This window comes from Phytophthora parasitica (assembly GCF_000247585.1).
Source record: "Phytophthora parasitica INRA-310 unplaced genomic scaffold supercont2.58, whole genome shotgun sequence".
In the NCBI taxonomy this organism is placed as follows: domain Eukaryota; phylum Oomycota; class Peronosporomycetes; order Peronosporales; family Peronosporaceae; genus Phytophthora; species Phytophthora nicotianae.
The window spans coordinates 271,209-293,533 of NW_008649044.1; the positions used below are offsets into that span (position 1 = coordinate 271,209).

At 50.6% G+C, this 22,325-nt stretch overlaps 9 protein-coding genes across 11 annotated transcripts; 3 read left to right on the forward strand and 6 right to left on the reverse strand.

Annotated features, from left to right (window-relative positions):
• The first annotated feature begins 147 nt into the window (after positions 1–147).
• Positions 148–1,942, forward strand: PPTG_16588 (hypothetical protein). Its single transcript, XM_008914159.1, has one exon. The coding sequence runs from the start codon at positions 251–253 to the stop codon at positions 1,892–1,894; it is 1,644 nt and encodes a 547-aa protein (XP_008912407.1). The 5' UTR covers positions 148–250; the 3' UTR covers positions 1,895–1,942.
• PPTG_16589 (hypothetical protein) lies at positions 997–3,658 on the reverse strand. The gene is made up of 2 exons (XM_008914160.1): positions 1,706–3,658; positions 997–1,597 (listed from the first exon to the last, which is right to left on the reverse strand). Exon 1 carries the CDS (start codon positions 3,538–3,540, stop codon positions 1,936–1,938), a length of 1,605 nt encoding a protein of 534 aa, XP_008912408.1. The 5' UTR covers positions 3,541–3,658; the 3' UTR covers positions 997–1,597; positions 1,706–1,935.
• Positions 3,659–3,895: 237 nt separating this feature from the next.
• Positions 3,896–4,990, reverse strand: PPTG_23944 (hypothetical protein). The gene has a single exon (XM_008914161.1). It carries the CDS (start codon positions 4,907–4,909, stop codon positions 3,917–3,919), a length of 993 nt encoding a protein of 330 aa, XP_008912409.1. The 5' UTR covers positions 4,910–4,990; the 3' UTR covers positions 3,896–3,916.
• Positions 4,862–7,962, forward strand: PPTG_16590 (hypothetical protein). 3 transcript variants are annotated; one of them, XM_008914162.1, is made up of 6 exons: positions 4,862–5,123; positions 5,189–5,373; positions 5,437–6,260; positions 6,326–6,482; positions 6,549–7,067; positions 7,140–7,962. In XM_008914162.1, the coding sequence occupies exons 1-6, from the start codon at positions 5,030–5,032 to the stop codon at positions 7,545–7,547; spliced, it is 2,187 nt and encodes a 728-aa protein (XP_008912410.1). In that variant the 5' UTR covers positions 4,862–5,029; the 3' UTR covers positions 7,548–7,962. The 3 variants fall into 3 exon arrangements, with proteins under 3 accessions (XP_008912410.1, XP_008912412.1, XP_008912411.1); XM_008914164.1 differs by having other exon boundaries at positions 6,549–7,962; XM_008914163.1 differs by lacking the exon at positions 4,862–5,123 and having other exon boundaries at positions 5,154–5,373.
• Positions 6,279–12,750, reverse strand: PPTG_16591 (hypothetical protein; the record flags this gene model as incomplete). Its single annotated transcript, XM_008914165.1, has 4 exons — positions 6,279–11,012; positions 11,796–11,864; positions 11,924–12,093; positions 12,161–12,750. The coding sequence occupies 4 exons, from the start codon at positions 12,748–12,750 to the stop codon at positions 7,549–7,551; spliced, it is 4,293 nt and encodes a 1,430-aa protein (XP_008912413.1). The 3' UTR covers positions 6,279–7,548.
• Positions 12,751–12,869: 119 nt separating this feature from the next.
• PPTG_16592 (hypothetical protein) lies at positions 12,870–14,660 on the forward strand. The gene is made up of 4 exons (XM_008914166.1): positions 12,870–13,810; positions 13,876–13,941; positions 14,020–14,231; positions 14,292–14,660. The coding sequence occupies exons 1-4, from the start codon at positions 12,899–12,901 to the stop codon at positions 14,413–14,415; spliced, it is 1,314 nt and encodes a 437-aa protein (XP_008912414.1). The 5' UTR covers positions 12,870–12,898; the 3' UTR covers positions 14,416–14,660.
• Positions 14,426–15,866, reverse strand: PPTG_16593 (hypothetical protein; the record flags this gene model as incomplete). Its single annotated transcript, XM_008914167.1, has 3 exons — positions 14,426–14,791; positions 14,859–15,029; positions 15,099–15,866. 3 exons carry the CDS (start codon positions 15,864–15,866, stop codon positions 14,426–14,428), a joined length of 1,305 nt encoding a protein of 434 aa, XP_008912415.1.
• A 178-nt stretch (positions 15,867–16,044) lies between these two features.
• On the reverse strand, positions 16,045–19,718 carry PPTG_16594 (hypothetical protein; the record flags this gene model as incomplete). The annotated part of the gene is made up of 4 exons (XM_008914168.1): positions 16,045–17,324; positions 17,387–17,446; positions 17,511–17,606; positions 17,678–19,718. 4 exons carry the CDS (start codon positions 19,716–19,718, stop codon positions 16,045–16,047), a joined length of 3,477 nt encoding a protein of 1,158 aa, XP_008912416.1.
• A 710-nt stretch (positions 19,719–20,428) lies between these two features.
• On the reverse strand, positions 20,429–22,213 carry PPTG_16595 (hypothetical protein). Its single transcript, XM_008914169.1, has 2 exons — positions 21,322–22,213; positions 20,429–21,237 (listed from the first exon to the last, which is right to left on the reverse strand). The coding sequence occupies exons 1-2, from the start codon at positions 22,120–22,122 to the stop codon at positions 21,121–21,123; spliced, it is 918 nt and encodes a 305-aa protein (XP_008912417.1). The 5' UTR covers positions 22,123–22,213; the 3' UTR covers positions 20,429–21,120.
• Between the last annotated feature and the right edge of the window lie 112 nt (positions 22,214–22,325).

Genomic DNA, 22,325 nt, shown 5'->3' on the forward strand with positions numbered 1-22,325 from the left:
CTGATTATCATATTCTGATACCGTTATCGGGTACCGATTTTCAACGAATCCCAGAGCGCGTATCTTATCCTATCCCTTTCATTTGTCGAAAATATTAACGCTTAAATCTTATTCGCCAAAACAAGTTTCGCGCCATTTTGGGCTTGGCGCCATTCGATCTCCCCGTTCACAACTGGATTTGCCTTCAGGGGCGCATCTGTGTCGTTGAGTTTTGTCGGTGTCGTAGTGTGCCGTGATTTCTTATCTTACAATGCGTACGCGAGCCCAGAAGCGTCAACACATGCCAGAGCTGGCACAGCAGTTGCAATGCCGCCTCCGTGCGCTTGAGGCTGCCTCCTCCTCTGCACCATTGAGTCCGCCAGCCTCAAAGAAGCGTAAGACCGACGATGCTTCCGCGTCTCCGTTGCTCCTGACCCCGCATCATCCTAAGCCCCGTACTCCCGCAATGAGCGCCCATAAGACTCCGGAGAAGCCGGCGGAGACCAAGACCAGCGTCGTAAAGCGCGCTGCGCTTTGTAGAACACTCCATTACACTGAGGCCGAGATCCCGGAGCCCGTTGAAGACCCACAGTCAGTACTACAGCGAATATGCTCCGGTCAGATGCTTCGCAATACTTTGCAGATTGTCGGACGTGCCGAGGAGCACCAGATCGTCCGTGACGTGCTGAAAGGCCTAGCAAAGCAAGGTGCAAGTCTCTTCATCATTGGACCCCCAGGAACAGGCAAGAGCTCGTCAGTAAACGAATTGCTGATCGAACAGGGCTTCGAATCGGCTAAATCGGCTACAATGAAGCGGAAGTGTTCTGTGAATCGCAACAAGACAGCAGTGAAACTCAACTGCAGCACGTTCACAGATCCCGCAGTCTTGTACACTGCAGTGGCAGAGCAGGTGAAAAAAGTTACGAGCTGGAAAGTGCCCGAACAACTGGACCCATTTGAGATGGACAAGTTCGTTGCAACGCAGCGTCGCGGGTCGAAAGTGAAGAAACACTCGATTGTCGTGGTGCTGGATGAAGTGGATCAACTGCTGCGTCTGCCTGTGCGTGTGCAGCCGACAGTGAAACAAGTGCTCCATTTCTTCGTGCAATGGGCTGCTGTTGCACCTCATAGTGTCAAGTTCTTGGGCATCATGAACGGTGTCGACATGTACGAGCAAGTCTCTCGTGTCCATTTGACTGGAGATAGTTCTACTGACTCGCACGTTCCTCGAGTCGTTTTCGGCTCGTATGCACACCAGAAGCTACTGCTCATTATGCAGAGCTACGTGCAGCGTGCATTGCCACCAAGCGCAGACGACACAGAAATGCACAAGTTCATCGAGCCGCGTGCAATTGAACTCATCGCTAGAAAAGTGGCAGCTCGTGATGGCGACGCTCGTCTAGCCATCAGCTTACTTCAGCAATCAGCTCGTCATGCTCTTCAACGCTGTAGCAACTTGGAGAAGCCGATTCAAGTCAAGGTGACGATGCGTGACGTGTTCCAGAGCACGACGTCATTGCTGTCGTCTCCCATTGTCCAGCAAATCAAGCAACTACCTCGACAAGCCAAGCTGCTACTCTACGTGATCACAGCGCTCGCCTCTGGCAGCGTCAAGGGACTGCAACAGTGTGATATGAACCAAGTCAGTGAAGAACTTGCACGTCTACGTAGCCAACCGCAGACTGCATGGATGCCTCGCTTATCGCGTGAAGAACTACAGACGCACCTTATGTCGCTCGACTGCTATGCACTCGTCAAGCAAGGAGGCAACAAGAATGGCAAACAAGCCTCTCGTTCCGCTGCTGCCATGTCCGTTCGCACATTTTGGACGACAAAGCTCTCGTCGTGTGTGTCAATGTCCGAAGTATCGCGCGCTCTACAAGACGACACCTCGCTCTCCCAACTACTATTCTAACAAGTACATCGTCAAACTTTAATCAAAATATTACTCTCCTTTCAGCGACGTCCTGTGTTTACTGCTGCAGTCTCCGTGTGCATTTGACGCTCCAGAGCTTTCTGAGCCTTCTGCACTAGCAATGCAAGCAGCGATCGGTCTTTTGCTGGCCGTTGCTTAAGCTTTTCCGGTGCTGGTAGTCGCTTGTCCACAGCTTCTTGGACAGCACGAGGCAGTTCGCGGGAGATGAATTTGAGAATCTCCACGCGATACATACACGTTGTCTCGGCGTCTAAGAGCTTTGGGTCCGTTGTAGTCGTTGATGCCTGTAGTAGAGCGAGTTGTTGCCGGATATCGGAGCCCACAGCTTCGCCCACTGCATCAGCATCAGCTTCACGCGTGGGGTCTGTCTGGTCGCGGTGTACACGTAAGAAGCCCGTAACACGCGCAGTGATACAAGCTAGTAGCTCGGAGCGGATCTCCGAGGCAATACGACTTAATTCACGCACTGCAACGTCCTCAGGGGAACGGAGACCGAAGCCAGATTGAGATTCCGACACGGAGGTAGCGGAGTCTACGCGAAGACGCTTTACCGGCGAGCGGTTTGCAGTCGGAGATGGTTGAAGCGGAGTGGTTTGGTACCAGCGGTTCCTGTTGAGTTGATCCTGTTGACTGTATGAAGGAGTGCCGACGTAGGGGCGAGGACTCGGAGTCGGTCGACTGCTGGGGCTCACTTTAACCATCAACGACTGTACTGGTCGTAAGTGAAAAGACCCCGAAGCAGGAGTGCGGGGTGTCAAGATATCACGTGGTGTACCCTGCGGTTGATGACCCTGACGAAGCTGTAGTAACGCTAGTTGAGGTCCACTAAGACTGGCACTAGCTGTTGGACTGGGTAAGGCTATCGACGGCAAGGATCTGGGTTGGCTCTGAGCTACAGAAGGAGAGGTGGTAAAACCCGGCGTTTTAGTGTACTCCTGTCGGTTCGCGCTTTTGCCTCCGTCATTCTCAGACCCGCTAAATCGTTGCAACAGGTTTTGCAACAACCCAGTGAGTTGCTGATTGCTTTTCTGCATCTTGTGCATCTCCTCACGTAAACCGCTCACTTCGGCTCTTAGTTCTTCGAACTCAACACGTTCCACTGGAGTCCCAGCCAGTGGCGTGGACGCCCTTGCATCACTAGGAGAGCGTCTCCTGATCTCACAGAGCAGGTCTCTCCTGCCTCTAACGAACCGTTCATGACGGAACTCCCACCAATCCTTTGGACTCGCGTCCTCTTCCTCTGCGTCCTCCACAGTCGACGCGGATGTAGCGCGTACCTTGCGGAATCCGTAGAGATTCAGCTGTCGCACGAAGGAACTGAACTTGCGGTGCTTAAAGTACGTGGGGATCACGTGCTCGGCGAACGCTGCGGGCTGTTTGACCACGAAGCTGTCGCCCTTGGCTGTCCAGCTGGCCAGCTCCGGTGGGCAGCGCTCCAGTAGCTCGTACGTTTTCTCCAGGAACAGCGCGGCTTCCTCGCGCCGACGCTTGGTGCCTCGTGTAGAGTAGTCGTCGGGTGTGTCTAAACTGTCTGGACCGGGAGATGCGGGCGTGGACACACGGATCCGCAGCGGATGAAGCTCAGCAGCTTCTCCTTCGACTTGGACGCCACCTCCTGACGCCATGGTTTCACTGCGACGAGGTCGATTCGGTTGTGGGCGAGGAGTTTGGTCCCCCTCTCGAGTCGATGCTGCGTCGAGACATGATCCATTTCCCGTAATTCTTGGTTTTTGTTGATTGACGCCCGCTCTCTGCACATCAGAGTTGGCTACATCGCCGATTTGAAAAAGAGAAGCGCGAAAGGTTGGGACGTAAGAAGATCAACATTTGACTCAAGTGGCAAAAATGAGCTGCTGAGTCAGCACTACTGTATTGGCGAGTTGTTTCAATATTTTTGGCCGTGAAAGAGTTAAAAGCAAACACCACAGGAATCCGTACGGAAGAAATGAGGCCTATCATGGGTATGTGGCGGTATAATACGTTGCGGTTTCCTGCTTCCTCTCACGCAACGTGCACCTCTTTTGAAAAACCTGTTGCCAAATGTTGACAGACAAAAGTACCATTATTCGGTAATTCGATTTTGCGGATCAGCTTCGGGTTGCTCCAAATTGGTAAACTTGGGTCACCAATTTGGTGGGCACGTGTTGGCAAAATGCAGTGACATTCCGCTGGAGCGGAGGCACATGTAGTAAAGGAGGCTTCCATCAATTCGTCATCAGCGCAGACCACCGTCCAGCCAGCAGTAGCTGTAGCAGCGCTTCGGTCGAGCCTCGATCGGTTTGCATTCAGCACCAGCAGACAGGAGCTGGAGGGAAAGTGAGCCGGAGAAGCCCGCAGCAGACAAGGCGCCAGCTTCGACGCATCTTCGAATTTATCGTGAAAAATAGAGCGCAGCGTGTTTGCGGTCCCAGGTCCACCACCTAGCGGCGGACCAAGACTTATGACTTGCAATGGAAGAAACACTGGCTCCATAATGGCGGCAATGAGGCCAGCTTCTCGCATGCCACCTCTGACCATTAGCGCCCAAAAAAATGGAGACTGTCTACCGCCGAAGTCGTTTTCTCGGCGGGAAGCGCGGCCGCGGTCCAAATGGACGCGCGCTGGAGGATTCATGGCATTGCCTCGTCCACCTCCTGCGTGTGCCGTTGAGCAGCGAAACCACTGGCCAACACACTCGCACAACTCGGCGATGGCACCTGGTCTGCCGCCGTCCAACCTGGTTTGCATATGCAGATTGGAGTTCAAGGTATCCGCAATCGGCCGACGATCTCGCTTCGATTGTCTTCGGCGGCGAGTTCTAGAAGACAAATCCAATGGTGTCATCGCCCATCGACACCTCACCGGCGCTGGATACATGTACATGCACCGTAAGATGATAAAGGTGTCCATTTCATTGCAATTTCGTGTTGATGCTCTTGCAAAAGGTAACTGCTTCACTTGGGAATTTGCTTCTCTGCCATTTCGTTTTGCCATCACCGCGCTGCTCGGAGACATGTTGAAGCGGCTGACCCCATTTTGTCATTTGTTACACTTGAAATTTGTATGCCATTTGAGTTGCCTCCCGCTTAGCCAACCAACGGGCAGCAAAATCATGATTTGCGTGTCATTTTTGAGATGGCCACCGCCACTTCGACGAGCCCCAAAACGTCTCCGACGCGCCGCGAGCTGGCGCGTGCTTTACTGGACCCTCAATCAGGAGGCGTCGCCGGTACGCTTGCCACGCTTTTTGCCGCTGCCAACGCTCTTTGTCACCATTTTTCACCCTTTTGCCAGCCTACGTGCAGGAATGTGTGCACTCCACAAGCATCGGCGTGGACGCCACCTTCGTCTTCCTATTGCAAGTGATCGAGGAGCTTGACGATGCCATTAGCGAGTTCCTCCCGTCCCCACCCAACTACCAGCCGCTTGTTCACGACAACGAAGTGGAACTGGGCACATTGTTATCCGCTGCGTCGTTGGTAAAGTGGCAATTTCACATGACAAAAGTGAAAAATAATTATTAACCTGTTGCAAATTTGCAGACTATTCGCTATGTGACTGAGAGACAAGCGATGATTCCATTATTGCCGCGGTACCGCGATGCGTTTAACACGGTGTTACAGTATCCGGTGTGGACGCACAAATGTTACTACGGCCTCAAAGCGGTGGCATTGATGGGGTCTACGCGAGTTCTCGAGTCTTTCAGCGACCAAGTGCCAGTAAGCGACGTACTGATGCAATTAAGATGGCTGTTCCCGCTTTTCAAGGACGAAAGTATCACTGCGGAGGAAAAAGCGCAGAGAATGAATGCGCTATTGCGTCCTTCGTGCGAGTTTGCAACTGTGGCTTTGCAAACCCACGTAGGTGTTCGAGAATCCATCTTTGCTGAGATTTTGCCGCAACTTTTGGAGCTCCTGATAAAGGAAGGTGGCAATCGGGATACCACAGTCGCTGAGGCAGTTAAAGTGGAGCTGGCGACGACGGTTGCTGTACTTCTGGAAGCCAAATTCCCGTACACACCACCCAATGCGTTCGCGTTGTTGTCATTGCCAGCGTTTGTCGAGGAGATGGAAGCGGATGAATCGAAATTATCAACTGCCAACGCGATGTTTGCACCGACCGCCGAGGCAAAATCGGAAACTGTGGACGAAGAAGAAGAGAAAGCTTCGTCAGTGGCGGTTGTCAAGAGACTGGAGGAGGAATGCTGCAAGGTGCTTTGCTCGTGGCTGGAAGTGGACACTCGTCGGATGACAGCAGCACAGGCATTGGCCGTGATGTACCGGGTTATTGCAAGTGGCCCAGTTTTTGACAGTGTGGCAAACAGCGCAACATCATTTACCACTCCACTGGATGAGATGACCAAAGCGTACGTGCTTGGCTTTTTGCGTTGTCTTTCTCTTTCTTTTATTGACATTTTTACGTCGTGTTCAGGTTGAATGACGCAGAATTGATCGCTCTTCCTGACTTTGATTTTATCAACGCTCTGCTTGAGTCTATCCGGGATATCTGCTTGTTCCAGCATAAACTTGCAGCTACCACACTTGAAGGAGCTTTCCAGGCAATGAGCACAGTGATGCCTCGCCTTGAGGTAAGCAAAAAATTATCAGAACGGGTTGGAGCTGCTATTCTCACACGCTCGTTTTGTATTCTATAGACCGCACTGACATCTTTTAAGAGACAATCAGCTGAGCGACGCAACGCTAAGGCGGCATGCTCTGCGATCCGACACACACTGGTCGAAACATTCCTCGCTTGGCTTCACCATCCAGATGCTGCCAACTTGCTTACTTCCCAGGTGGATTTTTTGCACAACGTAGCTGGCACTCTGGCTGACCCGCGTGTGTACGGCGACGTGTTGGCTGTTCTACGTGTGTCTACCGTCCCGGAGGCTCGTGCAGAGTACGCTTCGTGCCGTCAACTTGCCGTGGTGACGCTGTGTCAGGCTATCAATCAGTTGGACCGGTATTCCAAGTCCACAGCAAACCGTATTGTGTCGGGCCTCACTCGCATAGCTGCAGCCTGTCGTGAGGACATTCATCCGCTGGCAAATGAACTGGTGCTGCCTTTACTGCCTTCAATGCTGGACGGTTCTCAATGGGGAAAGTTTCTGCGTCTTCGCACCGAAGCTGTGGCTACGGTACTCGTTGGATGCGCTGAAAGCGACGACTTCCAGGTATGTACCGTTGCTATAAGGTTTTGACGATGACAAGCGCACTAAAATACTGTTATTTGACTGGGAATTCAGATGGAAAAGCATCCATGGATCAGCGATTTCACCAGTTTCTTGCTCGATCCGGTGGTGTCTTCGGAAAATGTGCACTCGTTCATGATTCTGTGCGGATTGATCCGAGCGGAGCATAAGTTGCTCCTCCACGTGGTCTCGTTCTGCATGGCCAACCCGCACGCAGTCACCCAGACTCTACACGAGCCGCTTGCTCGCTGGCCGCTTTACGAAGAAGACGTCGATCTTGTCGTTGTCACTCTCGAACTACTAGAGGCATTGCTCAGTGTGAATACTCTTCGCCAGTCGGTGGACGTGGATGTAATCTATGCCACCATTCTACAACTCTCGGAAAACGCGGCAAGCGAAGGTCTGGACGTCATCTCTTCGGTTTGCAATCGAGTTATCGCATCCCTGGGAACTAAACATTAGATCACGCAGTAGTGGAGTCCAGCGCGCCGCTACTATCCCAGGAACAAACGTGCCAGTACAACTCGCCGATCGAAGGCGGGTCCGAGCACTGGTAAATTAGCCCCGCAGACGAATAAATCTGCACTTGGAGGCGTAAAAACTGTGTCATAGAGACATTCGATGCCACGATGCAGTTGTACGTAAATCCTTGTAGGCAATGAAGTAAAAAAGACTGATACTCGCACCCTTCAAGAGTGTTGATGATTTCCAGCTCCACGTGACTGCAATTATCCGAGTTTTGCCGCCACACATGCCCAACGAGTGCTTTATCCTTCCACACTTCGAGAATTAAATCCATGGTCTCCACTTCATCCACATATGACAACACTACGCGAAATGTTCGCTCTGTTGTGATCAGTGGACTCAATACTCCGAGATATCGATTGCCATCTTTTGCTTGAGTTTTACTACTCGCCCATGTAACTTTCACTGGCAGCGACACTGGAAAGTAATCATTTGATGTAACTTTTAGACGATATGTGCCAAGTCGCAGCTTAAATACCCGTGAACTGCCCACAGAGACGTCACCTTCGCTAGGTTCTTCTTTCATAGCCAAGTCAGTTTTAATAGGAATTCGTGCGTTGCGTCGTTTATCCACAGTAACATTTGCAATGTTTCCAATAAAGCTAGCAGCATGGAATTTTATGTTGGCCAGATCGGAATGAGTGTTTTTGATGGAAACTACTAGCACAGTCACCTTGACGCCACCGAACAGCACAGGCATGGGAATTGTCCTTGAAGTGCGATACCGACCACCGTCTACCACCACTTGCTTTAAAGCGGAGTACAGAACGCAACTGCATTCGCGGAGCACATCGACAGCGTACAAACCTTTGCTCACATCCCACGTGGCACATCCGTTCGAGTCGGTCATGACAATTTGCCGCTCGGAACTGCAATTGTTGGTGATTTGAAGCGGAATACCAGCAAGTTTAACGTTGGCGTGAGGATGGAAATAATCCACAAGTTGCAGAGAATAAGTCCATCGATATACATCGAGTGGGATCACGATTTCCTGGACCGAAGATGTCGCTGTTGTAGGGCCACTAGAGAGTCCTGATGCAGAAATTGTTGGGTAGACTGCAACAAGTGACGTCCACTCGAAGTAGTCGAGATGGAAAACGTACAGGGAATAGCTTCCAGGAACCAGACGACAACTCGCTCTCCCTTCACTGTCCGTCACAAGTACTTGTCTGCGATCTTTGACTACTCCATCCGATGTTTCTTCCGGCTTGCTTGAGTCCTCCGAGGAAGTTTGATTCTCCGATAAATTCGCTTCATTCTTTGAGTTGTCTTCAAGACTCTCCGTTGCAAATTGAGCCTTGGTCCACTCCTCAAGAAGGTAATTTTCGTCCATTGGCATCTTTTCCTTTAGCGGTATAGGTATTCCACGCAGCATAAGATCGAGTTCTGCAAGCTCTTCTCTTGTTGAATTTCGTAGTAAATCCCGTTCAGAATTCGATAATTCTAAAGAATTTGCAAAGAGCTTTTGCAGTCGAGTCGGGAAAATCTGTGAAAACTCGCGAGCCTGTTCACTCTTACGCGCACGCTCAATAATACCATTTTTGATTTTCTCGTATCGTTGCCGCATAACGTTTCTCAACAACGCTCGTGCACGTACGACGGATACTAATTTGACATTCAAACTGGTCGCAATCGTTGTTCGCTTTAAAGCCTTAGCGATACAGTCAGAGACAAAAGTTTCCGCCACCTCTCGTGTGATTTCAGTGACTCGTTTCTTTTGCAAGCGACGTCGAATTGACATGAGTCGAGACCCCATCATCAGTGTTGGCAGCACAGTTTTTGCCAGATTCGAGCCTAGAGCATCAAACGAGACGTTCTTCTCGATAAAGACGTGAACTTTTTCAACGGGATCATTTGTCTGAGCACTCACGATTCGAAACTCGACATGCCTTCTTACTTTTTTGTTTTGCGGCGCGAACGGGTTTTGTTGTAGGCATTCCTTGATCCCATGCTGGGATAGAATGCGCAAAATTGTGCGATAAACCGATTGAATAGTCGGTAGGGAGCGATTCGCAGCGTTGTGGTGCGTGTAGACGTCAATTTCGTGTTCCATTTCTTGCAGCTTCAATGCTATCCGAAAGCGAATGTTACTTAGCTTGTCGCTACTTTCCAGTACCGGAACCAGCACGATACGACCATTTCGACCAAAGCGAATGTTTTTTGCCAGACGACGAACAAAATCTCGACTCTCGTGATTCTCCGTTGTTGAGTGTTCGTTTTCAGCTCCAGTTTCGATGTAATATACTCTGATTTCGTAAGTTTGGATGATTCTCAACTCCGCGAGTAACACGTTTAATTCGTCAACACCAGCATAGATAGAGGTTGCACTTCCACACCCTCCGATGGCCTGGAGTTTCCACTGATTGTTTTTCTTCGATCGATATACTGCAGCCAAGGTAAACCATCGACACTTCGCATGTGGTTTTGTATCAAACATGCCCAAAACTTGATGCTCTTCCACATTTTCAATTTGGATCCGCACTTTTGACATGTTTCTTGTAAAATTTGGGCCACTGATATTGGTACTTTCGTCTTCCGTGATCTTTTGCAAAGAGAACAGAACGCAAAAAACTCTGTTGGACAAAGCGGTGAGGCGAAGGTATAAGCGATCCACGATGCCGTTGTAGGTTGACTGGCCCTGACGATAAGAAATACCCCCTCGTTTTGTTACAGGACACCCTTCGTGAACGAAATCAACGAGCTGGAAATCGTGGTCAACGAGAACACAAACGAACCGCCACGGTGATCTCGGACCGCCATTATCGCACATCATAGTCGAAGACACTAGCAAAGTATTCATAAACGGGAGCGTGTACAGTCCTGTTGGAGTTGGCGTCAGCATCGACAAACTCGGCAGATCATCCATACGATGGTTATGTGTTCGGGAATAATTGTCCTGGATACGTTTAAGATAACTCACGACCTCTTGCAACTCTGTTGATGCGAAGAAAAAGCCAATCTTCTCGAACTCTGCAGCCACTTTTCGCTCAGTCAACACTAGCTTTCGGTTGATCACTGATTCCATGAATATTCGTTCTCTGTTGTGACGTGATTGGCCAGCTACTGCGAGCAAATGACGGAACGCCTGGATCTGAATTTCTTCGCCTGGAGATCGCTTCGCCTCGAATAACACGATAGACTCGATCTTCTTCTTGATATCTTCCAGCTTCGGGAAACAGCCAGATATATTCATCGAATGTAGCATTACAACAACGGGGCTTCTCCCTGCAGCACGTGTAAGTTCCATTGAAATCTCAAAAGATCCAATCGGTGAGCGAGAATTCACCACAACCGTAAGTAAAGGACTCATTTGTTCGATACTAGCAATAAGAGCACTGGTTTTTTGCTCGTACTCGACGTGTGATCGGCAAACATGATCGTGACTTCGCTGGACACTGTATTCTGCAGCATAATCAATCACAACACGAATGTCTCCTGACTGCACAACAGTCAGTATGAGATTCACAAAGGAGTTCGCACTTGCAACTCCAACATCATAGTGACCACCGTCGAAGAAATTCGCCAGCAACACGACCGATTCTTTTGCTGTAGAGACGCTGCAAGTAGCAGCTTTCTCTGAAATTGGTGTCCACATAGGAGGAGAATTGAGCCGCCAGAATACATTTCGATGAACATTTACAACGTTGTCGAAGGTTGAATTGTCCCGTACATTTCCAACGTCAGGAATTGTCAAAGAAATGAGGAGTTCTTTCGGTATCTCGTTGGATTTTCTCCTTTGTTGATCGCTTGACAGTTTCCATAACTTAAATGAAGAAATTAACCCCACAAAGCCGATTCTGGCTCGCCAATCTCTGACACTTCTCGCGTGGGAAGGATAGCCTCCTACATACACTGAATTGGAGCTTGATGGTGTTTGGACCCACGCAGAGATATCACCCGCACGTCTTCCACGTGAGAACCCATTGCTTAATGTGCTGGGAGTTTCAACAGGCTGAATTCGTGCACAATCGACTAGCTCATCGTCGAAAAATATCTGAAGGTATCGACAGTCAAACACCACTTTGATATTGACCCAGCGGTTGCTTGGTACTTCGTAATTATTGGCCAAGCATTCCCATCCTCTCCACCGGACACGACAACCTCCGTCTTCTCCTTTCTCTCGATAATTAACATGAACTCCGCGATCATAAATCGAAAATGTGGCTTCGTCATCAGAATTCTCACCGTGAAGCTTAGCACACAACAATCTCGGCGTCGACTTGCCTGGTCCTACTCCAGACATGGCAGAAGTCACTATTTAACCTTTAAGAATCAAATAACCAAGAAACAAGTCTTTTATCAATGCAACAAACCTTGAAAATCGTTTAATAAACAACCCGGCTTGCGTATACCTTCGCTTCCTTCATCCTGGTTAGCAAAGCAGCCAAATACACTTCTGTCTGTGCTGCCGCAGCAGAGCCACCGCACGAAGTCTCCAGTATCGTCCAGTTCTGGAGTTGTATGTCGAGCTCCGTCCTTTTCACTGCAGGTGTACGAACTCGTTAGACCCGCAACTAAAAGAGATCCGTCGGAATAGGAAACATCCGTACACTCGTGCTTTGTGCTTTTCTGTGTCAGCGGCTTTGAATAATGACATAGTGATAGAAAACCCACTACTACCAAGCAGTCTTGACGATTCTTTACCTTCTGGACCTTTTGATAGCGGAATCTCAAGAAATCCATCCCCGTACAGCGAAATGACAGCACCATCTTTGATTACAGCAGCAGCATTGGTTCCTTTGCTAACAGATGCAACATTTTCACTGCGTCCGCCTGTGATCGCCTCCATTTTCTGTTTCCCCTCTCCATTACACTGCACAAACCTTTGAGAGGCGGGTTTCGGTATTGCTGTTACTTTCTCGTCTTCGGCAAAGCTCATACGGGCTTCAAAAGACGATGGAGTCGGCGCGATTTCTATTTGGTCTCCGTTAGGTTGTTTGGTTTTATTTTCTTCATCACCATGTTGCCGCTCCTTGCTGTCAGTGCGGACGAAAGGTGCAGGACGCCGAGCACTGCTCGGTCGTCGGACGAGTGCGGAGCTGGTACTAGGACGTTGTGGCTTCTTCAATGCCTTTTTCTTGCCATCATTAATTGCTCCATAGATACTCAACAGAATCTGCTGCCGTCCTGAGAGACTCATGCAAAAAAGATGTGCCTTAAATCGTTACAAGCACTTCAACATAGAATTTGTAAATGTTCAAATACATCCGAAATAACACAATAACGGAAAGAAATGCTTAGAAACCATTTAGAAATGAAAAAAGTATCAATTGGCAATTTGCAGGCAAATGTCTGGCAAACCACGCACAGCCAGGAGGACTCTGCAAACGCTTGACACTTTCGTCCAAGTTGCAATTGACGCAAGCACTCTGGCAACTCCATCGGCAAAGAAAAAATCTCGCAGAAGGCGCAAAAAGAGCCAACAGGAAGCGTCAAACCCGTTGGCACTCCCTCTTCAAGCCAAAGCTGTCGTGCCACCCACACCACCAGCTCCTGCAAAACCTTCACGACGCAAACGCAAAACAAAACTGAAAAACTCTATTTTGCAAAGTAGAAAAACTTTGCAACGATGCAAATTTCGCGTTCGCGGGCTGATAACAGCCAAGGATCTCGAAGATGAAGATGAAGCTGAGGAGGTCGAGGAGGAGGTTCGAGCTGATTTTGAGCGATTTGGACAGCTGAAAGAAATTGTCGTTGTCAAAGGAAAGAAAACAAAAGTAGAAGCTGGTAATTTGGTGGGGGATGTGATTGTCACGTTTCAAGACTCGTCAAACGCATCATCGGCTTTCGATGTGTTCGATGGGAAATTGTTTGGTGGGAATACGGTGACGTGCAACTGGGAGGCGCAGAGTGAAGGAGACAAGAATTTCGTTGTGGTAGTCAGCGGAATACTTACACCTGAAGAACTGGAAGACCCGGATGAAGTGGCTGATGTCGAGGAGAAAATGATGCAAATTTTCACGAAGCATGGAAAAGTGAAAGATTTGTGGTTAAATAATACGACGGGGGAGGTTACGGTGAGTTTTAGTGAAAGCTGCGACGCAGATAGATTGGTGCAAGCGATGAATAAATCGCGGTATGGAGGCCGTGACGTGACTGCTCACCTAGAGTACTCGAGTAAAAATTCTCAATTAGTCGACGAGAATGCAGCAAGGCAAGGTGAAATAGTGGCAACGCGCGTCGCAAACCCTCTTGTTCAGGTACTAAAGCGTTCATTTGCCCCGCCAAATGTTTATCAACATCGTTTTAATTGTCTTCTATGAAGCCGACAGAGTCACCTGAGTTGCAAAATCTTGTTGGCTTGTTCTTAAAACGACTCGCAGCTTTGCAGGTGAGCTCTGCGATGTTAGACACGTGTTTGCTGCTTATCTGGTTCACTAATTTGAATGTTATACATGTACATATGCAGGAGCGTGCGCATGCGCAGAACAAAGCCAGCAAGCGGTCACGACGTTTAGTGATCGGGATGCACGAAGCACGGCGAGGCTTAGTCTGCAACAAAATTGTTTTGTTAATTATCGCGACAGACTTAGACGGGTGTGAAGCTGTTGAAGAAAAATATCGGGAGGTTGTGACGATCGCAGAAGAGCATGAAGTTCCCGTTCTCGCTCCAGTGAATAGGTACGAAGACTTGTTCGAATATACGTTATGGCTGAAGCTGACAAGATCATCTTTGGCTAGACGGAAGTTAGGTAAGATGGTGCAAAAGAGCGTGCGCGTGAGTTGTGTCGGAGTTTATTCTGCTGAAGGCGCGAACGATCTTTTTCAGCAGATACTGCAAAATATGAGATCGATACCACAGTGAAATAGATTTCCTATTGCGCGGATCCATGACGAGGAATCCGACCAAGCTGCCAGCATTGGTAATACTCTCGGGGGTCGATGTCATCTTCGCGGGATGTCCTCTTGTTTTTGTTGACAGCGTACTCGTTGATGCGTCTACATGCCTCGATTTGACTTCTGGCTATAACCTCATTGGTCACCTTCATATACTGGAGGAAATCCACATCTTCGCACAGAGGTGTTTGTTCCTGCAAGAAATGAAGCTGGGAGTTGCTGTTTTCGTTGTTGTTGGCTTGAACAAGTCGGCCTTCTAAAATCTCGACAAGTTTTGTCGTGGGATGTCCAGCACGCAGTCCTCGCGCAACAATATATCTCTCCGAACTGGCAGGGCGGCTGGTCTGCAATCACAACCAGCACGTGAGATTATCAACACTCTACCTATACGTAAGTCTACTGGATACGTACGATGGGTTTCACGACTGCAAAACGTTCAAAACATTGATGCAGTATCCAGCAAAGCTCCAGCATCGACGGTGTCACCAATTCGAATGTCTTACAGACAAAATCCCCACCAACTCGTAGCACAGCAAACATAGCGAGAACCTCCGCCAAGATCAATCGAGTCATCATCGATTCCTACAGAAACAAAAGCCACAGGATCACTATCATTCTCTGCAGTAAAGAACCACAACTAGAGTTCAAGACCTGATTCGATTTCGAGCGAGCGTCGAGAAAGCCGCCGTCCGCTAGAGCCAAGTCCACACCGTTTGGGTGTCGTCCCCGTACAACGTCACGGAAGTTGTGAATATTTGCAATCGAGTAGAGATCACCCGTTCCATCCTCACCATAGCAGATTGTGAACATATCATGAAATCTCGAGGGCAGACGCCAGTCACACTCGTTTGCTGCACCTTTCAACGTGATACCGTAGCCATGAGTATCGCTGCTCTGCTGCGTTCTCCACAAGAGATACTCCGAGAAACCTCCCGGTCCTCCACAGATATCCGCAAATGTGAACCTCTCTCCGGCACCATGCGTCCACTGGAAAATATGATCCAATGTCACCAGCTTCATAGCTGAGCGATTCAAGAACCGATGCTTCCCCAGCAGCTCAAACGCATTCGTCGCAGCACGAGCACTACGAAACTGTGGGCTCTCCAACTCGTCAAACTTATTTTTCTCTTTCTCAAGCTCTTGCAACAGCGAGATCGCCACAAAAATCCGCTCTTCAATCTTACAATTCTCACTCAACGCAGCATCAAGTGAACAGTTCTCCTTACACAAAAGAGACAGCTCACCATACGCCCCCTCTTCCACGCCGTCAACCGAAAACTCCACGCGTTTGCCCGTCAGCTCCGTGCCAGGCATCAACTGCGCTAACACGTCCGCCCTCTTCCTCTTCCTCTCACGTTCACGATGAACTCGGCCAAACGACGTGAAGCCCATAGCCGCCATCATCTCGTCGCCACTCATTTCGTCCGTAGTGCACAAAAGCAAGTGAAAAGAACCATCGACTACCTATATTATACCGAGTACTGAGTACGAATCTATTGCTGTGGCGTGTCGTGCATGCCACTAAAAACGCTCCGAAACACGCAACACTCACTTAAGCAGAAGCGAAATCCAACGTTGCCAGTAGAGCTTTAAGGCTTTACTGCCTGCGTCCAACCGGATTAGAGTGACTAGAGCCATTCTCGCTGCCAGACACGTTAGAGGACCCATTGGTGCCATTAACGTTTGTGCCTCGCACGGCTCGGTGGACGACGGAATCCAGCTCTGCTTCAAGCTGCAGCTCACGCGCGACACTCTCGCTCAGGAGCTGCTCCAAGTACTTGATGCGGCTTTGATCTGGCGCCAACAACAGCGCCTCCCGTATATTCCGGCCCTGTGCGCGTTGCCGCGTGCGCTCCTCGACTCCACGATGATATCGCTCCAACACACTCGGGTCCAGCGCCGGACGATTCTCCGATGAGCTCTCGGAATCGGCTTCACTGGTTGCTGGCGTCGTCATGTTCAGCTCATCTGATGTTAAAGTCGACGAGCCGTCGTATCGCGCAGTCACACTGGGGGAGATCTCAAAGTCGTCGTCGTCGCTCATGTCCGAGCAGTCCGAGAGCGTCTTGGTCCGGAACTCGTCGTAGTCGTGGATCACGTCGATGTCTAGTTCCGCTTTATCTTCGTCCAGATCGCCGCCGATGGGCATTACTGAAGGAGAGTCAAGTACACTGGCGCCTCGAGGACTTCCGTCTTCATCGTAGTCATGCGCTGACGCGTCATCGTCGTGTTTCTCCACTGGGTCCATGAATTCCATGTAGTCCGGGTGGCTTTCCGGGTCCCAGCGGAAGAACATGCCGTCCCAGAGCACCACACGCTTCAGGTTGGCACGTGGATACAGCACACGGTTGGTTGGTCGATACAACGGGTTCTTGTACGGTCCAGGGTTCTCCAATACGGGCGTCCAGACAGACTCTGTGCGTTCCCACACCTTGTCCAGCACACGCTCGCGTTCTGAATTGTACAGGAACGTACCGTAGAGACCGGAGATCAGCGAATCCGAAATGTGGATCAAGAACTTCTCGTTGAACTCGAAACACGTGGGGAATTGTCGTGTCATCTGCCACACGCAGTCCAAGAACTGCAACATGACTGGTGATCGCTCGTTCGGCTGTTCGGTGATGTCTTTGCCCACGCCAATCCGATCCGCGAACTTGTGGCCGAATGAACACCACTCCTTCTCCACTAGACTGGCGAAACCGCGGATGGAGCGGTAGAACGGGTCCAGAATCAGCTGCGCCAAGGCCACAAGCTGCGGCGTGCGATCCCAGCCGTCACTACAGTGCACCAGCACCGACGCGCCGTCTTCATGGAGCACCTCTGCTACCCTACGGGCGCCTGACAACACTCGCATCACGTGCTTCAGCCATCGAGTGTCTGTAGTATAACCCAGTGTCAGTTTATGATGATCAGCAATAGAAATACAGTGGCGTGCTTACTCTCGAGACGATTGTGATAGTGTTTGTCGCCATCTTCGACGCTGCTAGGACTAACAAGGGCTGTATCAACGCACAGATACACGTCAGCCACAATCTATCACAACAGTTATGCGTTCAAACGTACACTTCAACGCATCCAAGGACTCGCGCATCTTGTGAATGTTGGCGATGCCCATAAATTCAATAGTCGCGTTGTCGTAGTGCTGGGAGTTCTCTACACCTGCAGACACAACCATCAATACATCGTTAGAAGCCGCGTACTCAAAGCAACGTGCTGTAACCATACCGTACCTTTTCCTTTTAACCGGTTGCCCTTGGTGGCGATGGGCTTGCGCGCGTCGATAATGTGAAGAGGAGGCGACATGTTGGAGCTGTTCTTGTTGGCTGAGTCGCGGTACGCGCGCAGAAGTATCCGGTCAGGTTCGGATCGGTTGCCTGCCATACCGTAGTTCGGCTGGCTGGAGCGAGACAACACGCTCTTGTTCACAGGATGGCGCCACACAACCACAGGCAGACGTGCACGTGATCGGAAGCGTGCCGACTGCACGAGCTGCTCTTCGGACATAAGCGATGGCACCACCATAAGCTGAGGGTATGTGGGGCTGAAGCGGAACTTGGAGTTCTTGAGAAGTCGCCACGTGATCGCCCCGTCCTCTTCCGGCTGCTTCTTGGCCGACAAAAAGCCCAGACGTTGGTACTCAGCAAACGGTGAGTACACAAACCAGCCATTGTGCTTCTCAGGAATAGCAGATCCCCGCTGCTTGGCCTTCTCTGTATGATAGTCGAATGCAAACAACGCACCGATCATATTAGGCGGCTTCATACGTAGCGTGAGCAGATTAAGCCACCGAAAGTCCGGAGTTGACGGGAGTTGATCGTATCCTTTCTTCCTTGAGTACGCGTCGTGCATAGCAAGTCTCAACGTTCTCAAGTCTTTGCATGTGATCAGAAGCATCAGTCCATCGCGCGTAATGAGGTCAATAGCAGCCAGCGGCAGCTCAAACGAGCCGAATTTCCAGGATGCATCGTACGGCACAAATGTGATCCGGTACGACGTGATCTTGAGCACTCCTTGTACTGCTCTGTCGCTCTGGGACATCACCACGAGGTTTGTAACTCGCTGTACATGCTCCAACACCGACTCACCCGGTAGCAACTGGAAATGGTCGCTCACCATTGAATCTCGGAGTTTGGAGCGCTCGAATGTACTGGAAACTGTCGACGCTGTCTCGTCAACAGTCACCGTAGACGCTCGTGAGGGCGTCGCAGCCGTCGTCGTCTTCTTATTGATCATAACTTTGCCCTGTTCCAAGGCCTGGACGAAGTTGGCACGGTCTTCTGTACTGTAGAACGTAATCTTCTTGTTCACACTGGCATTTCCCGTCTGGATCTTGAGCTGCATCCCCAGTCTGGACTGCGGCTTGGCCGTCACAGCTGCACAACTGTACTCCTCGCGTTGATCATGAGCCGATAGAAAGTAGAGCATCCTTTCGTCCACATCCACCTGCAATTGGATACTGGCTCGCTTACTCCCGAGTTTTTCCAGCACACTGTCACTCTTCTTGACTGTAAAGGTAAACAGCGTCACCTCGGACAATGGCGCCGCATTACGGTTAAAGCCAAAGACATTGCTACTGTGAGTGGATCGGCTGCGTCCGTTCTCCACTAAGAAATTGTTCGAGTCGCTCAATGTGTCTGTAACGCGAGCAAAGTGTCCTGGTCGGTCGTAGAAGCTGTTACTGTTGGCATAACTGCCCAATGAGCTGCGTCCGACGGCCATCTCGGGGCGAGGGATCTCCATGTTGTATCTAGGACTCGCTCGGGCTTCTACGCTTGTTGTGTCCGTCGTGTCGATGGTCAGCTCCGCTCTAGAGCCTGACGGAGCCGTAGACGCCCATTTACTGCCGTTATTGGGACTTGAAGGCCCCGTGGACAGGAATTTCCCCGATGCAACGTCGTCTGACGCCTGTGTTGAGATTTTCCTTCGCGTGGACGTCCTGGTGTGCCGTCTAGGACTGCTACCGACCCCCTGAGAGGAGGAAAAGTTCGATGTAGATCTGGAATTCTGACGTAGGGGCATCGAGACACTGGAGGAGAGGCCCGTAGGGTGTGCAGGCGGTGGAGACTCGCTCTCTTCGCTCGGTAGTTTACCAATGAGCTTCCAGACGTTGGTCGTGGCCTGTCCAGCCTGTGCCAAGTTCTTCTCGGCCATCAACAGTTTGTCCAACGTGGCCGAGTCCATCGTGGACTGACGCTGGGCCAGGTACGCGTCGTCCTGGTCGTCAGCGGGGGTCTCCGTCGTCGTGGACGCCGGCATATCCCGAGCGCGCATCGGCTTCTTGGCGCGGGAGAGGTGAAGGGGGGTCTGCTGCCTCGCTCTATTGTAACCACGCGGGCTTTACTTTGTGCGTTTGAGTGCGGGGGAGTGAGTGCTGGCTCGCTCGTCGGGTTGAGGAACCGAAATCAGCCAATCAGAAACGGATATTTATGGGGCATAGTGAGATCTAGTGTAAATGTTGTTATCAACGACCCAGGTGGGATGGGCTCTTTGCATCGGTACACACCGCAGTGTTTTCCTCCAAGCAGGCGAGAATGCGATGGCCTCGACGGATTGCAATTGCATTCACATGTCAATCGCGAGTGTCTGTGCTCATGAAGCGAACGTCTTTTGACGAAGAGTTGTAGAAGAACGCCAAGATGCAAGTTAGGCTTGAGACCAAGGCATTAAAGTGGTTAGATCCAGCATTTCGAATCGACGACTGGAAGACGTGGTAATACTCTTACGTCTCTAATTATGAAGCTCTCATCAAAAAGGTTGCCTTATAATACTCGTCGATGGCGCCGCTGCAAAGATTTTCAACAAATTTGAAGCATTTATTTTATCCTTTTCTGAAACCTTGCAACTATCCTCTGACCGGCGACAGCTTACTTCCTGCTATGGGTCCATGGACTGTGAGCAATCACGGGTGTGAAGACAGATGGGGCGTTTGGAAAGGTAACACGTGAAGTGTTCATAAGAAGAAAAACATTTTCAAGAAAATTAACGTTGTGAAGTGTTTATATAGGTTTTTAACTGATCCAAGGCTACGCTACAGCTTCGTAGTGATCATCGTGCATGTGGATGATGAGACGCCATTTTAAGTAGCTTTGTGATCTCGCTATTACATCGGGTGCCTTGGGCACCTATTGTTCTCGTACTGATACATACCCGTTCATTGACCGGAATTTGCATCACTCCAGTGTCGAGATATCCGCAAATATGCGGGGCGAAGTCACTAGAGCATTGTCGAATCGAGCACTTGCGTGTTACTTCTGCTTCGTTTGTGGGGTATTAGAACTGTCGCGGCCTGGCGATTGAACGCCGCGTCAAGGTCTCTGGAGGTGGCTCGGATGTCCCAGAGCGAGCAAATACAAGCCCCTCTCCGCCCTGATGTTGCAGTCCTACCTCACTGCTAACGGCGGAAGTAAAATGGCACACTCTAGTCGCCGTCTTGGTTTCAGTGTTCGCAAGCCACACCGAAAAGCCCCAAAGATTCCTCTTGCTTACGCCTGCTCAGTCAAGCAAAAGAAACGTAGAGACAAACCGCACGGGAGACGAGACTCACACACAACATCATTGTTGATGCCGGGGTCACTTCATTCAAAATGCCACGTGGATCGATTTCTTTGGGGAAAACTGGCGCAGCTCGCATAAGCTACTAAAGAGGGGATTGCTGTCAGCTTACGCCCAACACTTACAGCGCGGAGGCGCTTACGACAGGGTTCACCAGCTTGCCAATGCGCTCGATCTCGATTTCCACCATGTCTCCCGGCGCGAGGAAAAGAGGTGGATTGCGCGCGACGCCAACGCCCTGCGCGAAAGTCACACCACAATATTTTAGGTTGGTTATTTCCATAATTTGCAAGAAAAAAAAAACATGAAATGGATATTTTACCTCTGGAGTTCCCGTGAGGATGAGCGTACCCTTGGGCAGCGTGCAATCCTGCGAGAGCTGACTGATGAGCTTCGCGACCGAGAAAATCATGTCGCCCGTGTTGGACTTTTGCACCTGCTCGCCGTTGAGGTACGTGGCGATCTCGAGCGTCTGCGGGTCTGGGATGATCTCGGGCGTCATGAGCACCGGTCCCAGCGGACAGAAAGTGTCGAAGGTCTTGGCACGGCACCACTGGCCTCCTCCCTTCTTGCCCTGCCAGCGACGCGCCGAGATATCGTTGGCACAAGTGTAGCCACCGACGTAAGTCAGTGCCTCCTCCTCCGTCACGTTGCAGGCATCTTCCTTCAGCACAACAGCGAGTTCGCACTCGTAGTCGACCTCAGGAGGGTCCGAAGCAATGCGAGGGATCACCACGGGGTCGTGAGGGTGCTGCAAAGCGTTGACGCCCTTGGTGAAAAGCACAGGGAACTTCGGCTCGGGCATGTTCGTCTCCTTGGCGTGCTTGCGGTAGTTAAGACCAATACCCAAGATCTGTGAGGGCACTACGGGTGCCAGTACCTTCTCGATGGTGGCGGTTTCGCCTGTAAAGTGCAGAGAGCCCAGAGGATCGTCGTCCTCCACGAGCAGAGCGGTGGAGCCGTCATCCGTGCGCTGACCGCAGCGAATCGCGCCGTTCTCGTCCACGAAGCGCGTGAGCGCCGTGGCCTTGGCGTTCTGTGACGTAGTGATGCGGCGAGTGGAGCTCATGGCTAGGAGGCGGGGACTGGCGGAGCAGAGGCGCACAAGACGCAGCAATGACATCAGCAGATCCAAGCTCGGGCTATGTCTTCGATGCTTGACTGGGCTGGCAGTTCTATGTAGAGGGTTGTGTGAAGAACCTTCAATTGCGTTGACAAACACAATAGTTTGTGGTGCACATGAAACATAAGTTGACGTAGATGAAAGTGGGCCCAATCAGAACTACGGGATTGTAAAAGTTCAAGTTGTCTTTTTTAGAATTGACG